This window comes from Lepisosteus oculatus, chromosome 28 (genome assembly GCF_040954835.1).
Source record: "Lepisosteus oculatus isolate fLepOcu1 chromosome 28, fLepOcu1.hap2, whole genome shotgun sequence".
Taxonomy (NCBI): Eukaryota; Metazoa; Chordata; class Actinopteri; order Semionotiformes; family Lepisosteidae; genus Lepisosteus; species Lepisosteus oculatus.
Genome location: NC_090723.1, coordinates 1,265,250 through 1,283,517, shown reverse-complemented (window position 1 = coordinate 1,283,517; position 18,268 = coordinate 1,265,250). Strand labels below are relative to the sequence as shown.

General features: G+C 41.2%; 1 protein-coding gene across 2 annotated transcripts in view; it reads right to left on the bottom strand.

Annotated features, from left to right (window-relative positions):
• LOC102683404 (tumor necrosis factor receptor superfamily member 16) overlaps positions 1-18,268 on the bottom strand; it is a 60,006-nt gene that overhangs the window by 34,203 nt on the left and 7,535 nt on the right. For both annotated transcript variants that reach the window (XM_069185660.1, XM_015362065.2), the window contains exons 2-3: positions 14,415-14,556; positions 520-882 (exon numbers count right to left, since the gene is read on the bottom strand). In XM_069185660.1, the coding sequence (XP_069041761.1) occupies positions 520-882; positions 14,415-14,556 (505 nt within the window). The remainder of the gene's footprint in view (positions 1-519; positions 883-14,414; positions 14,557-18,268) is intronic.

Genomic DNA, 18,268 nt, shown 5'->3' with positions numbered 1-18,268 from the left:
TATTGTACATAGTTTGGAGGTGGATGTGGACATTTCCTGTAAACCAAACATTAATTGAAGCAAAATTTGATTCAATTTATGTCTCTCCGATGTTTTCCAGCCACATCTCAAACATGTTAATCTTTTCCAGTCACATCCTAATTGCATGCCATGTGATCAGACATATGCATCCCCTTTCACAGCATTGCCTTAGCAGGAAATGGGAAGATCTGACACAGAAATAAAACCTCTGCACCGCAGCACAAAGCACAAAACAGAGCAGACACCAACACAGTTGTGCCCGGCAGCAGAGCCTCACGCCCGCTCTGATGTGAACAGGCAATCCCGCAGGAGGCTGACTGCATGACTCCCTCGCCACATTCTCACCACTGCAGGGAAACTGAAAAGGTCTGCTGTCTGTACGGGTGAATGTTGCAGAGCAACAAGCTAGCAGCTAAGGATGTGTTTGTGTCCGTTCTAGCTTGTGCTGGCATGCACTCTGGGACTCTGGGTAGCTGAGAAGCTAGAGCGGGGTCTTACCACGACAGACGGTGTCCGAGGTGGACGTGCAGGCCTCCTGCTCGATCTCTACGTCCTCCTCGCAGATAGTGCAGGGCATGCAGGGGTCGAGGCTGCTCTCCTGGTCGGAGAAGGTGTCCTCCGGGCACTCTTCGCACAAGGTGTCCGACTGGTAAGAGCACTTCTCTAGCACGCCCTGGCCCTGCGGGCAGACAGTGCAGCGCTGGCACTGCCCCGTCAGCTCGTTCCGGTAGTAGTCGTAGGCACACACGCACACGGCGTCGTTGGTGTCAGTGCAGGGCGCTTGCATGCGAAGCAGGCCTGTGCACTGCGTGCAGGGCAGGCAGGCCTCCGTCAGGCTGTACGTCTCCGAATACGTCTCGCCTGGGGACAGACATGAAAAGAAAAGCCATTAGCACTTTATATTGGGCATGAGCAGGTAATTAGCAAAGAGCCTTTGTCTGCCAGGAAAAAAGTCGATGTATTTGCCAAGCGCAAAGATTTAGTAATTTTTAATGGTTTCCAGCCTTTTCCCTGGCCACCTGACTTGATTTCTGTATGAGAAAACATTAGTTATTTGTGCCAAAAGAGAACTTTAACCATGGTACTACAGTACAAGGCTTTAATAGATACTTTCTACCTTTTAACTAATAAATGAGTAATATATGGAAAATTGCTTAAGCAGCAAACTGAATTAGAAGTTATGCATTTGTATAAAACTATATGAAAGGATCTGCATATTTATTGTACATTTTAGAAATTCTACTAGCTGCAGCACATATCAGACTTAATCTGCAGTCTGTTAACAAATCGTGTTTATTTTACTCATTTATATTTTTAATAGTCTGTTATTTTAATTGCTTGCTCTTTGGGGAATGGAAATATAACCTGTACTGTACAGCAATGCAATTAGTAATTTGAATGAGATGCTGAGTCTTGCATTTAAGACAAGCATATTATCTTATCTTATTTTTCAGAGATTGAGAAATGGATTTGAATTCATATTTGGTCTCATTTTTGATCAGCATTGTTTTCCCAAGAACCTGCAAGGTGAAAAAATATGAAATGTATCAAACAGCTATGCAAAACGAGACTTACAAATGTATTTCCTGCTTGTTTTCTGAGAACCAGATGAATTATGTTTTTTCCTTTACTGAACAAAGGGCATAGAAGATTTTTGGGAGGCCAGGCTGTGAATAATACATGCTACAGTTTCTCTGGGATGGAGATCCAAGCTGTACAAATCCAGCCATCAATATTGCATGTTCTTATGGAATTATGTTCGGATATAATAGGAAACAATAAATTATGCAGCAGGCACATTTCAGCAAGCAGCTTGGGGAGGAATGTTTCAGATAGCAGAGCTGGCAGGAATATGATTCCAGAATATCAACCCTCGTTGAAGCTGTACCTGAGTTATTTTCAGTGAGCAGTGACTGAGAGATGGACCGGAAGTTTTGTGCTTGGGGAAGTCCGAGTCATCGTGTTGCAGATAAATAGTATAACATTGCTATTTTACCTACACCTCAAACATCACTTTTATCCTGGATGTGCTTATTCTCATCAGAGCAATACTGTGAGAATTGATGTGTCTCTTCTTCACAGCTCTGTAGTGTGTATTATAAGCAAGAAAAACAGACTATCATAGCCGTTAATTTACCACCCATTTTTATGTATGTATTCACATAATGCTTCATCCATTCTTACAGCCCTAACAGCATGTACTCCATAATACTCTGTTTTGTCTCTGCATCTAGATGATGAAGTCCCTTACCAGCTGAAATAGACTGGATAATGTACACAGGGCCATGGCTATTGTCTTCTCATGAACATTTAATTGACACTTTCATCCACCCAATTTTAAAAAATGGACACAGACCATTTATAACCATTTCATCCAGTTCAGGTTTGTGGGGGACCTGGAGCCTATCCTGGGAATCAACAGGCACAAGGCAGGGGAGAGCCTGAGGTCAGTCCATGACAGGGCACACAGAGACATACTATGACCAATTTTTCCAGAAGCCAATTAACTCTTTGGACTGAGGGAGGAAAACTGAGCACCTGGAGAAAACCCATGTGAACACGAGAAGATCATACAGTACAAGCACTACACAGACAGCACCCAGATCTTAAATTAATCCAGAGCCCCTGTGCTGCGAGACAGCAATGCTAACCACTGCGATGGGCACTTTCATTTTCCCAATTCAGATAGTAGGATGCACTCTGAGATTCACAAGGCCAAACCAACTAAGCGGTGTTATGCTAGCTCCATTTTGTGCTTATTGTTCTGATGCAGTGGCACTGTCTCTTCGTGGCAGCTGTTTACTTTAACATACGAGCTCTACAGTGGAAAATGTAAAAGAAATGAGAATGAAGATGTGCAGTAGCTGTAGAAGACTGTGATGCCATGAACAAGGCAAAGTCCCCTTGGTTTTAACTTCAAATTTAAAAGACGATCGAGCTCCCGCTGTGTTGTGACATGTTTTATGTTTGCTCATTTGTTTTTACGAGCTTGCCTGACTGCAGGGAGTAATGGACTGCATGATCTTCGCAAATGGTTTTGGCCCTGCTGTGGAGCATCAGGCTGATTCTCTGCCTCAGCTTCCCTGGAGTGCATTAACACAAGCTGTACGTCAAGACATCTTTCAAAATCAGGCTGAGCAGGTTATACATTGCAGATTATTGACTGAGACAGAGAATGAGTTTAGAACTAGGATTAAAATGGAAGTGTGTTAAGTTTAATATTGTTTAATTATTTAAATCGGGAAGCACCTTGTGGTGTCTGTTCATTAAGAGCTCTTTAGAAAATAGAAACAGTATGTTATTATAGGTTTGGCATGGCAGTTAGCATCGGTGCTGCATGGGTCTTGGGTTCAGTTCTAGCCTGAGTGCATTCTGTGTTATTCCAATGGCCAGCATTGTCTACCGGATTCGTTTCCAACTTATCTCCAAAGGCTTCAGGGCCTTCAACAAATTTTCATGACATTACAGAAATTCCTTAATCTTCAGTGCCTGTTGGTTTAAAAGTTTACAATACGTCTACAACAGTGGTTTTCTGATGCTTAGTCTATGCAAAGCCCTCTGCCTTTTCCATTGCACTTCCAGTGATTCGCCCATGCTTTACCAAACTTCTCTGTTTCACTATGGCGTGAGCTGCACTGCTCACATTTTTACGGAAATAAAATGTGCAGTTGCTCAGCCATCACGTCACATGACCTCTACCAAAGCATGTAGTAGAAGGCTGGTGGTTCCTCACAACGACTGGGGCTGGGGATTGTATTGATCAGCAGTTTCAATCCCCCAGTCGGAGGAGATTGGTATACCATACTTGCTCATACCCCTGTACTTTCTCTCACAGGGTCTGTATTCTTGCTTACAATTTACCAGAGAAGCTCATATGTGCCCTTTTGGGTTCATGTCCCGATGCTGGAAAAGCTGTGAAAGAGTTGTAATGACAAATAAAAGAAAACTCCTGTTAGTCGACAACCTCATTCCTTCATATTACAGTCAGCCTCAGGGTGTTTGAAAAAAAAATGTGCACATCTTTTCTGTACATTCCTAAAAGACTTTTTAAATTACCCAGGAAAGTGAGTCATAACTACTGTATATGTGAAAGCTTCAGGGCCTCAAATTAAAATGAGCACACCCAAACAAAGTGTTGTTGTTGCTTATCTGCAACAGTCTAGAGTCCACGTATGAATGTCACCTTTCTTCATAGCTGCCACCGTCTGGGTCTGGGTGATGTTAGAGCCTAAGCTACCAAATGCATTTGTGTCTTCTGCTGTGGGTGCATTTATATATATAATTGACTTCTCGAGGAAATTGGCCGATTATATTAAAGTAAAAATTGCATTATTCCAAAATGTTTGCATTGCACTGATCATGTGGAAAATCATACACAAATGATCAAGTACTGTAAATAATAAAGCAATCTTGGGCAGAACGATGGCTCAGTGGTCAGCACTGCTGCCTCGCAGCGCTGGGGCCCTGGGCTCAGTTCCTACAGTAGTGTGCTATCCACGTGGAGTTTCTATGTTCAGCCTGTGTTCACATGGGTTTTCTTCATCGTGCTCCAGTGTCCTCCCATAGTTCAGAAATATTCAGTACAGTAATGGTACGGTAGGTTAATTGACCCTCATGTGAGCGTGCGCATGTTTGTGTCTGTCTGTGCCCTGTGATGGACTGGTGTCCCATCCAGGGTGTACCCTCCCTTGCAGCCATTGCTTGCTGGGATAAGATTTGGCTCCCCCATGACCCTGTATTGAACAAAGAAGTTAGAAAATGATTGGATGGATGGATAATATAGCAAACTTATCTTTTAGCATGTTTTCATTACATTACTCATGTCTTCCTGTTTCCCAGTGATTAATGTTGACCAAATTCAGAGGCCATTCTCCTTCGCTCCACCTCAGTGCAGTCCTAACCAGCTGACTCTAACTGATAGACCAGCCCCTGGGGACAACGTTATGGCTATCTCTGCCACCATTCATCTCCTTACTTCAGCAGCATGCTTCCTTTGCTGGGGGGTAACTATGGGTCCAGTCTGTTTAGTGTAGTTTAAATGTGCCAGTTCAGCTTTTCTCATATGCAGCACATCCTACAACCATTACCATAATGCACCCATCAATAATGCAAGTCAATACATTAATAAAGTACACTCCTGGCAGAGCACTGTCTCTTATGATCAGCACATTATGGCAAGTGCTTTAAAGCTTTGCATATACATTTCTTTATAGGCTATATTACAATATTCTGCAGTTTATAGAGAAATAAAAGGTCTGTCTCTGCTGAATAAGATCTGCTCAATTTCATTTAAACTGATATTTTTTCCAAGATTAACATCATCTCAAGCCTGATGTCTTTACAACAATTACTTTTTGATTACTAGTTAATTAGTTTCTTGGAAATGTTTTTTTGCAAACTGACAAAATCTTTGTGTGAGGTAATTAACGCACAGGAAGCTCTGCCTGCCACATCTCAGTATTGAATTTGTGCGACTTCTCCCCTCTGAAAACTCCCGTTCAACAGATTTCCAGATTTCTGTTGCTGCCTTTTTTTAAACTGTATGGTGAAATGCAGTGTTTAGGGAAATGATGCAAATTGCAATCTATCGATTCAAATGTGGTTTAAATCACTTTAATTTAGTCCAGGCTGCTCTGTTATTATGTGGTGGGATGCAGAATTATCTGCAGCTCCACTGCCCCAAAAGTGATAACATACAAAATGAGCAGAATACTAAAATATTTAATGGAATTGTGAACTAGGAGTAGCAGCATCATACTGTTTTGCAAAGGAAAACCTTATGCTAACATGATGACAAACAAGAAAGCTGAGAGTTAAGTAATGCTAAAAAATTGGGTGGCTGGTAATCAGACATTGATGAGAACAGGTTGTTACTTTGGTTATTTTCAGTGTTAAAGTAAGGAACAAGTTACGCTTTTCATGCTAAAAAGCCACAGAATCCAAAATGACAACAATGTGGTCTGGGCTCAGGCCATAGTGTGGGAAACTTCTGGACATGAGTTGGCTTGTCACCAGTTTGCATCACAACTTAGTATACATGAGAATGGAATCATGCCAAGACATGTTACTGTTGAAATCGAGTGATTATTCCATTGTGAATGTGGCAGCAGCAGCTCTGGGACCTGGAAGGAGTTCATACCTCAGTCACTCAAAAACAATCTGCAATGTTAATTGACAACAGACATTGTCAATCCTGTGTTCAGCAGGAAAAGTTTACTGAGTGAGCTACAATGCCTTCATTGCTCCTTTTAGAAGAAGGCTCTAATTGAACATTTCCAAGTGGTCCGCAGAGCTAAAGGTCAGGGATTTGAAATGGAAGAAATGGTATGTTTCAGTAACATTCATTAAAGGTCATAGGAAAAGTTGTCAAAGGTCATTCAGTCCATCAAGGCATGTTTGTTTCCTGGGTGTGTTTCAGTGCTGCACTGGTTCTACAACAATTTCAGCACTAAGAAATTGTGTTAGTGCTAACTATATTAGCCTTATAATCACCCCCCTTTATGAGCAAAACAAGTGATCTCCTGCAAATCCAGGCTTATAAAAATTAAAAGTTGATTGACCTTTTCAAGTACTTGAGAACATTGAGCCGATAGAACATTGCATGGATCTATCAATGCATCCTGTGCAGCAACTTCTGTTCTAAATGTTACTGTCTTTCTAGAAATATCTCAGAATTGATCATATTAAGAACATAAGTACTTGAAATGGAAACAAGGAAGAGGTGGTCATTAAGCTAATTCCATCCATTTAAAAATTCTCAAGCTTCTCTCCTTGTCCGTGTGACTCATGGAGAGCAAGTTGGGGTATGCAAAAAGATGAATTCCTATTACAAGATATTATAAATGGCCAATAAAGTGATCTTAAAAAAATTCAACAGTTAGATGAATGCAAAACTTAAACCATTTCCTGAAGGAGACCAGAGATTGGATCTCAGCCACCGGAGTGGAAAACTTGATCCAGATACCCACAACTCTTGCTTTCTTGCTTTCTGTCCTAAATTAAGTTTCCTCTTGTCTACCCCTTGTCTATGTTTCAGAACCCAAGTTTGGGTAATCGTATTTTTGTGACAGCAATAAAAGTTCACATCATGCTGGATTTTAAACCTTTTATGGTTGGGTCACTTTCAGGTCAGGCTTCACTCTTGCATTCAGGCTGATTCACTTGCATTGAAGGAGAGGTTCTGCCAATAGTATTAAGTAATGGATACAATCTAAACATGACACACCTTGTTGATTGATTTCTTTAAATGTTTCCAAGAATTCTGAAAAGAGGCACTTCAGATTAACTGCATTGGCCAAAGAATTAGTGTATTTCTGGAAAGAGATACAAAAGGCTGCTAAGTATTTTTTTTGTGCTAATATGCATGAACTGATGCCAACAAATCCATGAAATGTACGTATGTAATAAAATCTGACATAAAGTGTTCAATGAGAATGTCTAGCCTAGTCCACGCTTAAACTAGTGCACCACAAGAAATGCAGTACACAGTACAGAATGCTCCATTATGTCTCAGGTAATTATTGTTAATAATAGTCAAACTGGAGTGCAGCTTAAAGCAACTGCTGTACTACCACAGCAGTCAGTGAAAAGTGACAGCAGGCACAGATACCAGTCTGTGATGTTGACGTCCTGTTTTGTAGATTTAGTACAGTAGGTTTGACTACTGAGACTTGGCTTTTTCCACAGACTTTCTGTACAAAAGAATAACTAGGAGGGGCCAATGTTGCAATGAAATAAGTCCAATTCACCTTTTGCGAAGGTTTGTGATGAGTCCACAGCTGCCCAGTCCTGTTTTAGAAGCAGGGATCATTGCTTATTTCATGAAATGGCTGGAAGACATCCTCAGATTGCTTAAGTAATGGCAACCTAATGATGTACATGGTTCAAATTGCCTTGCTCTTTTGTTTTTCTTCTCATGTTTATGTAATGAATTAAGTGTACAGTAAATATCAAGGAATCTTGTGCTAAAATTATACAAATCATTAGTAAGACCTCACTTAGAATGTTGTGCCCCATGTGAATCATCACATTAATAAAAAGATATGGATACTTTGTTGTACGTCCAGAGAAGAATGTCTAGATACCCCACACTGACAGGCCAATAGGACTGAACCTTTTCTACCTTTTCTTGAACACAGAAGACTACGAGGGGACCAGATGAAAAGATTCAAAATCCTCAAATGTACTGACATAGGCAACCCTGTGGACTGAAAGGAAATGAATTTAAAACTGAGAACAGGAGGCACTTGTTTTGCACAAAGGGCTGTGGGAGTCTGGAATAAGTTAAATCGCCAAGGTGTTGAAGCTCATACCTTGACTCCTTTTAAGAACTGGCTTGGCAGGAAGGGAGAGGTGGCTCTGGGGAAAAGATGCCTATTAAGGAGAAAGGCCAAAATGAGACACACCTGGGCTAACTAAAGAACTGGCACCCAGAGGGAGTGAGATTTTCCCATGAGGGAGAAGAGCACATTGGACAGGCTCTAGGTGGAAATGGCCACTGTCCTGTGTCAGTGAGAAGACGTACTGTATAAAAGCAGCCAGGAGGAAAAGGCAGTCAGTGTCTGTTGCAATGGGTACGACTGGCTTATAGACCTGTGGGACTTGGAGAGTGATGGAGGCTTGAAGAAAGTATAGCTAGACTTTACTACTAAATTCGTTTTTGAGAACCAAGTACCTTTTAAAGAGGATGCATTTTCTGGAATAGCGACACAATTTCCCACATCTTTAACTGAAGACTAGACCCATTACTACAAGATATTTTCGATGCTATGAGGATCTTCTTTCAATAAAAACTTTAAAAGGACTTGCCTTTCCTCAAGATCACCAACCACGCCAAGACTGATACTGCTGTTAAGCAGGAAGAAACTAACTTTTCCACATCCCCATGATAGTAGACTACAGGAGGTCATATAGTTATCCTGGCAAGAGATCTCTGATCTGTTCCAAATGTTTGGTTTTCCCACAGTCTGGAGCTATAGAATAACATAAACGTATGGAATCATTCCAGCAACTTCAGTTTATCATTTATAATGCTCTGAAATAGCACTGGACTGATTCCTAAGGCTAAGTTAAGGTTTGTATTTAAAAAATGTAGGACATATTCAAGAAAATATAAAAGATCAAGCTAGAAGGTGACTTCTGCTTTAATATTGACTCTAAAATACTGTTTTCTCGGGTCTTAATTATAAGAGTAAATAGCAACACCTTGGAGTCTTGATCAAAACAGCATTTTCAATTTTAGTACAAAATTGAGACACTCCATTCCCCGTGCTTAGATACTCAGTCCTTACTTATAATACATATACTCCAATCTCTAGCCTTCCTCCTACCACTAAGACACTCAGCCCTTACTAAAACCATTGAGACACTCAGTCCTTACTCATAACACCGATATACTCCATTCTCTGCCCTTATTCATAACACAGAGCAATCCATTCCAGACAATCCATTCATAGACTTGCATAATGGTCATTAAAAATCCCAGGCGTTTCTCGAAAAGAGTAGGGGTGTAACCCTGGTGTCCTGGCCAAATTTCCCATTGGCCCTTACCAATCATGGCCTCCTAATAATCCACATCTATGAACTGGCTTCATTACTCTGCTCTCTTCCCCACTGATAGCTGATGTGTGGTGAGCGTTGTGGCGCACTACGGCTGCCGTCACATCATCCAGGTGGATGCTGCACACTGGTGGTGGTGGAGGGGAATCCCCATTACCTGTAAAGCTCTTTGAGTGGAATGTCCAGAAAAGCACTATATAAGTGTAAGCAATTATTATTGTTATTATTATTTTTTATTATTAATAAAGCTAAGCTAGGTGATCGCAGCACAACTCTAGTCTAACTTTAATTATCTGCAGAGTAAATCTTGCATACTGTATCCTGTGAGAAATTCTATTAATTAGAAGAAATGCAAAATGCTCCTTAGAAAATGTTGCAAAATATATTAATGAGCGAAGAATTACATGCACTAAGTACAGTAACACTTTTCTAAAAAAATAATGGCAGGTGACTCGAGGGGAGCCTGTTATACACCCTCTAATTAGGAGGATTGGAATCACAATGCTTGAGTCACATACGACTTGCATGTTCAATAGAATAACAAGGTGCATATCCTATATCTACTGCATACATACTGTCTGCTTAGAATGAGTTGCAGTTTTAATGTACAGTCTAATGTTCCCTATGTTTTGGAGAAAAAAGAAACACACATGGGATTTACAGAATTTGCAAGGTTTGCAGGACAAATCTAATTTTAGGAGAAAGCTGGGATGTATGAGTTTGTCTTAATGAAGCTTCATGAAGCACAAGTGATAACAGATGACACAACGCTGCTGCCACAGTGTCACTTGAAAAGGCTGGAGGCAGGAACAATTGGAGAGAATTCTGGTTTCACCACAAGACTGGTTAGATTCACCCAGCATTTCTGGTTTGATCTTCACCTAATTGGGGAACGAAACAAGAAAAAAAGGCCTTTTCGTGTCTCATCCCTTTTTCACATGCTGCGTCTGAATACTGTCTCCCTTCTTCCTGCAATTACAGCAGCCAGGCATTGGGGGCAGTATTCCCCATGCTGTCCTTTAAAGCTCGGCTGATTGTGAAAATTTAAGACAAGCTTTCCGAAGTTCCAAACAAACAGGGTGCAGTTTTAAGTGCCACACTCGCAGGCAGCTTTCGTACTTATCATTTTAACATTTGGCCTTACCTTATCTTTGCATAATCCCCATCCCGTTCTCAGAAGTTCTCATGGGAACTCCTGGAATTTACCAAGACCTTAATCAAAGAGACAAATCGCCTCCTGAAAATTATTCCTCAAAGCCTCACAAATATCACTTTGTTCTATTCAGTACATCACATGACACTTCTGACTGTTTTGTGATTCCTTTGCAAATCCTTAGTATATCTGGCTTTGAAATGCCTCATGCTCCACTCTGATGGAGGGTTCCATGGTAAATAGGAAGGGCATATTTGTCCTTTCACTATGGTATACTGTATATCTACCTTTTATACCAATTCACCTTGCTTTCAACCGAACTCTACCGAACTTTAATTTAGCACAAAAAAACATAAATCATGTATGATTATCATCGTTGAGTGTAATAAAACAATAAAAATACGTAAAAATATGGTGGAGATAATGAAACATACATGTTCATCACTGTAAAATGAAGGAGACATTTTCATGCATATTTATGAGAGAAATTTGATGGAGGAAACTGCAGCCCACTGTGGCAGTGAGGGTTAAGCCACGCTCTGCTAAACAGGTTTGGCCGCTGTGTGGGAAACCTAGTCTAATGTAGTCTGGACAGGAGCCAGGGAAAGCCATTCCACTTGCCCTCAAGCACTGTTAGCAAATCGTTTTCTTGGCATGAGACCTATTCAGGAGCCCTTAAGAAAGCACACCACCCTGCACAGACAGGAGCACAACTCAGTACACAAGAACCACTGTGACCCCAGGAATCACTGTCCTCATTGCCTACACTGCCTGGGACTGCACTGATCCAGGTGCAGTTTTATTTCAAGGACCCCTGGTGGCACTGTGTGCTATGCCAATAAATACTCTGATAATAACAATAACTCAATCCATGCATTAGGTAGCTACTGGTAACAAAGAGGGTTTAATTTGTATATTTTCCAATTTCTTATACTCTAATACTAATAATATTAAAAACTCTACAGTTAAATCAAGCTGCCTTGATCATTAGCCTTAACAACAAGTGCATGGTGACTCCATATTGCAGGAGTATCTCAGTGCCATAATGCCCGGAATAAGCATCAAGTGTCAATCTCTTTGCCACATGTTATTGAAAGGCCCCCCAAGATGTACTGTAGGCTAGTCTTAAGTCCAGTTAAATGCAAATGACATAAATGTTACTTAAACAAGTATATTCAAAATCCAGAGCTACTCTCCCTCATGACAATGGATATATGCATGAAACAAGATGTCGTTCTGTATATGTATAAGTAGTCCAGTTTAATATTTAAGGCCTTGTACCACACAGACTGAAGTTCATGTACAATTAGCGACTTACTGACCTGGAGAGGGTGTGCAGCTCTTAGTATATGTGTCTCTGTGTGTCTGTTCCCTTCAAGGTTACAGAGAACTACAGTGACAGTATCAATGGCCTATTTTTAGTATGGCCTGATTTCAGAGCGCTAGACTTGGGTCCATTAATTGATCAACTGATATTGCTTTGTTTCTGTACGCTAATGGCTTCTAAGCTACCATTCTTGACATGGAAATGAAATGTGTGGAGCTAACACATAAATTAATGAAAATATAATCAAATCAAAACATTTCTTTTTAATTCCATGATTTTTGGCATTGACCCTTTCTGATCTGCATTCACTCATTAAATATTGTGCTATACTAGCTATACTTGTGTACATGTATATAGCACAAACTATAGCTGTGAAAATACAGTAAATTAATAAATCAGTAAATTAGGATGTTTAAATGAGAAGCTAAATGAGACATTGAGAGACTGGGTTGTCATTATAAGTGAAAAGCCGTATAGCTTTGTACTACCCTATATGTTACAGCTTAACAGCTACTGTGTGCAGAACGTAATGTTTCCTTTGGTTAAGCTACTTGAAAGCCCCAGTAGATCTTAGATGGAAAGCATGGCACCCTGCTGTGCACCTGGCAAAACAATCCAAACTGTTTATCACCCAGGAATGGACAGTGTACTCAGTTTCACCTCAATTAACATGGGTCAGCCTCTGACGAGTTTCCCCAGTAAAAATATCCAATCATATAGCTAATTTCTTACAGTGTAAATCTTGTAATTTTTAGAAACTGACAACAACACGTTTTCCCTTATAAATGCTTCTCATGGTACAGTATGACACAGCATAGCAAATGCACTGCAAAGCTGCAAACCGTTTTCTTCACAATTCTTCACATTTACAGGGATGGCAATAAACATTTTTCAAGGGGAGCCTCTTAATGGGACATCAGCAGTGCATGTCCCCCACCAGGTGAGGTTAAAGGTGAACGGTTAATTTACAGCACATTGGAGTTCCATCACCTTTGCAGCAACAATCAACTACAGTGCAATACAGATGAAGAAGTCTAGAAGAAGATTGAGCTTGATTTATGATGGAGATGTTGCCCATCAGCACTAAAATTCTAGCTTAGCTAAACCCATCATGATTTTAAAGGGCTGTAAATCTTCAACACCTTAGCCAGCTTTAAATAACTAATGTTTCTGTTCTGATCTTCCGAGAATTCACTGTTTTTCTCACAGTCCTTCTCAGTGCACTAAACCACAGTATGTCTTAATTTCCCTGAATTTGTTTTTTCTTTCTACTGATATAGCACTGTTTGAAGACACTCTTGTGCAATGTCCTTTCATAAAGGGATGTCATTAGATTTCTCCAGTGTGTTCACCTGTAGCCATGGTGACCTGCTGTAAATACATTTTAATACAAACACTTAAATGACTTCAGGATAGCCACTGTTTTCAGAAAAGCTCACTGTGGAATTTTCCACTGCATGTGCAGGTTCTAATTATTGCAAATGCACAAGGCCAGGCAGAGTGATAGTTAACCGTACAGCCCTAATACAAACCTGAGCCAAAAGCATGAAGTATTAGGCATCCGTGCACAACACAGGAGGTACCCAATTATATTTTAAAGCATTCGTTGCAGGGCTGCACTGCATACCCCGTAATTACAGTAATTAGGATTATATTCAATATATAAAGTGCATTTATTTGTTCCTCTATTAGCCATAAAAAGAGCTCAAAGGGTCAGGCACAGTGCCTGGGTAGAGACAGCTATTTTATTACACTCACTAACAGAGCTCCCACATCACTTGTGATCTAAAGATAGAAAAAACACCTTTTTAAGTTATTACTGTATTTTCCGTAATGTGTTGTGCTGAATATAGTACTGATACCACAAGTCAAAACACAACAGTGGCTCTATCATTGCCTACATGGTCAGGTCTATTCTCTGCTGATTATACAAGGATTTTACAAGGAGTATAGCTCTGGCACTACTGGTGGATGCCAAATCAGCTACTAGGCTGTGAAAGCTGTAACTCTCAGGTTAAAAAGGGATCCTCAATGCTGGCCCCTCCACCTGAGGAGTTGGGAAAGGAGCAATACAATAAAATACTCAAACAGAACAACAGTGATGTTTTTAAATTATCTTAAAGCTTGCAGCACTGTGACCTTTCAGGCTGGGGGCCGAGGAATGTGTGGCTTGAATGGTACAGCTGTTTGGCTGACAAACCCATTGTCTTGCATGGTTGTCATATCAGTAAGGAAGACACAGGTCAAAACATGCTACAGCTTTTCTGTAAGACTGACAGCTGAGAGCAGGGTTGTCTCACGCAGGATTCCCATCTGTGTGTCTTGAGGAGAAGACGATCGGGCGGAGGCACTCACTGTCTATACAGGGGGCACACACAGTCTGGGTGACCCCACACGGCTGCACCACGCCCTCTCCCGGCTGGCACTCTTCACAGCACTCCCCGCCGGCCGTGTGCTTCCCGGACTGGCACGGCTCTGTGGCTGCCAGGGCGCCCACCTGCAGAGAGACACGCAGTCGTTTAGTGGGAAACGGCAAGTCCAGTTGCACGCCGTACAGTGCACCGCTCCTGTGAAGACAGCTCCTTACTGGTTTCACTTCGAGTCCTGTGAGCGTGGTCGTGATCTTTAAATCCAAAAGGATGCTTCTGTGATTTTCAGGAGGGCAGGGTATCTTCATTCACAGGTTTGAAGCTCATTTCTTGTGTTTGCAAAAAGCTTAACAGTGCCGGGGTATTGGAACACACTGGTGACCTATAGTACAGTATACACGTTACTTGTCAAGTGGTGTGTCATTGTGTTCCCATGGATTAACACAGCAACTCATTGTCAAACAAAGGGGAACCACCGCAACGGTGTGGCCAAACCACGGTTTAAATACTTTTTAAATTTAAATTTTAAAATAAATTAACCGTAACACATGATACATTTTAAGAAAGGCACTGTCACCTCAGATATCTTTCTCAGACTTTCTGTTATCAACTAGTTCACCCTGCCTCCTTGGCTGACCCCTGATGGCTGAGACATTTACACTCTGTTTCTGCCTCTCTTGTCTTGCCTGGAATAGTCTCCTATCATATGCTCACGAATACACCCCTGAAGGGAATTCCACTAGTCATTGTGACACCCCTGCCCCAAGGGGACTCAGTCAACACAGAAACCATGGATAACAGTGCATCCTTGCTTTGTTAGTCTGCCCCTGAACTAAAATAACATGCATTCCTATCTGACACCTTCACTTGAACTGTCTCTGATCTCTGTCTTAAGCCTTCTTAAAAGGAGACCCCAGAAAGCACTTCCATCTCAAGAGCAGCAGAACTGGGGGGTGGTGCTGGGAGGTTGGAACACATGATTTTCAATCTGTAAGGATCGTAAGATGTGAGGTATTGAACCAACGTACAACGAGCTGAGAAGAAAGCCTCCTGTCCATGAACTGTTACAGTAGCGATGTCTCTATTGTTATAGACAATGCTGCAATGGCACAGAGCTCATTAATACACATGAACATGAACTGTGAAAAAAGCTTGTATGTGATTTTAAGGGACAGAGCCTGTAAAGAAGACTGCAACTGTAGGTGATGGCAGGTGTCACTATTGCTTCCTAAGTTATGATAATGAAAATAGTGTATTGTAAATAAAAAGTGATGTGTATTCCCTAATGCCATCTTATCACAGTAAATCTGTATGTTTTCATACCTTTCCCATCAAGCTTAACACCAGACTACAAATCTCTACACTGTATTGTACTATTTTCGTGAGCATGTTATTTTACACTGTTTTTACTATAGTGTACCAAAGTAAACTTTAATAATAGAAAAACCCTTTTGGTTTGAAAGTAAGTTACGAGACTCATTTGGAGTGCATTACATTGTGCATGTGTCATTCGAAGTCACAATCCGAAATGCCGGCGAAGTGCACAAACAGAAATCTGAGGAAGCTGGTATCCCGGAGTCCCTGCATGCACTGCAAGGTTCAATCTGCAGCAATAAGAATACAGTTCATATGTGATCCACAAAAACTGAGTAACAGCTGGAATGTCATTGCTGCTTTTTTTTTCAAAGGCCCGGGTAGATTGAGTAAAATTCAAGACGTACAGATTCTACAAATACACCTGGATATTGTAAACATCTTGAGGTATTGATCATTTCAAATGTGCATCTAGATTCCAGCTTGAAAAAGGTCTAGGTCAAAGGACAACGAATCAGGACATGTGCAGACAGTCTGAACTAATGAGCTACAGGAGACTCTCTTGACTCAATAGGTTTCTTATAGTGGCTTCTCTCAGAAATGTAGGCAGTCCGGTGATTAAGATAGAGGTTGTGCTAGCAGGAGGTTCCAGGTTTAAGTTACAACTGTGTGTCAGACTCACTGGGTTACCTGGATTGAGTAACTGAGTCCGCTTCTGCTCTACCTTTGGATGTCCCTGCTGTGTGACTTTGGTTAAAGCTTCACTCATCCATTATAAGAAAGGTGCTTATTCCTAGTGAGGGTCCACCTAGACCCTGTCCCTGAAGAGATACGTGGGACTGCGGCCCCAAACAAATGGCCATCAACCACAGGTCACACAAGGACAACTTACAGACACAAATTCACCAGCAGCCAGCCAGCATGGGAAGCAACTGGAGCTCCCAGAAAAAATTCACATGGATTCGGGGAAAATATACACACAGAAGGTACCTTAGGCTGGAATCAAACCCAGGACCAGGAAAAGAATTTTGATCCCTCGTTCGATTTCAGGCTGTGCCTCTTGGCACAAAACTCTCTGGGCACCATCAGGATTGTGTGACACTTTGACTGACCCCATAGGAAAAAAACCTAAATCGAGTCACTCTTGTCCCCAGTTGGTATATTGTGAAAGTATGGTTTGCCAAGGTAAATGTACTGTACATGAAAATATACTTTCACCATGGTTCTCCTCTACCTTTTATTGCTATTTTACATTATTTTTACTGTTCTCCTATATTTTGTAGCACACTTTCACTTAGCTGCTCTTTTTTGCAATACCCTGGTTTACCATGGTAAATCTTGATGAGGGCTACATCGCACAAACCTTTTTAATGTGTTTCACATTAGCTCATGGGGGCTGAAGAGAGCAGTTAGGGCTATAGACTCCTTAGTTGAAGGTTATGAGCACCTGTATGCCATTGTACTCTTTCTCTCCAAAATTCACAGCAAGGAAAGTGGAAGAGAAACTTTACTTTAATCACATTTCGCAATGCTCAGTTGCAGAATCTGTTCAGTCCTATGAGAAACTCTTCTCAGCACATGCACAGCCTCAGGCAGTCCTCCTTAAAGTAATAATTCTATTTCACGTCTGCTATCAAACTTTGAAATGTACAAAAACTGCTTCACCTTAATTTTGCACAGACGCAATTAACATTCGTTCCTTTTTAACTTGTAAAATATATTATTGCCCTATACTATACACCCTTTAGAATGTATTTCATTATGTTAGTGTTATATATTTTTGTACAGCAAGAACAAATGGACATTGTGGTAATGTAACTACTGGCATGTCAGGTGAATATCTTTTATCTGAGACATTAACCTGCAGTTCTAAGGACACCAAAGAATTCAAACTGGTAACAAATGTGACTTATTCAATGCTAGGGGGCAGCATGGAGCAATTGGAAAGATTCCAGACCCATTACCTGTACTGTAGAGCAGTATTGGGATTTAAGTTCCCAATGCAAACAGTGCTATTGTATCCGAGAAACTAAACTATAGCCTGACTTCTGCATTCTGGGTACAAGAACTGCTGTGCAGGAGGTATTGTAGTTGCATTGCATGATTTTTCAGAACACAAGAAAAGCTCTGGTCCTTTGAGCCAGAAGGTCAGCAATCCAATCTGGTGCCCAGTTCTGGAATGTGCCAGTCCTGCTTTCTTTAAGCCCTGTTCTAAAGAACAGAGTTGACTGACTCATGCCCTTCAGCACAATCCTCCAGGCTCTGCGTAACTCGATCCTCTCATCTAGCAATCTGCCTGGAGTGCGGTCTGAGGAGGCAGAAAGACTATTGTGCTTCTCACAGCGAGAAAACCCACAGCCCCCTCGCTCTCCATTCTCCCTGCTCCACATCCCTAATGGAGCCGCTAATGGTGTAGATCGGGCTCTATCACACTGCCTACACTGTGCATTTCTGTTCGTTTCAAAATTAAATCTGCATCCCTCTTCTCTCTTGGTCAACACACTAGAGCCATCTTTCTGCTTGGTC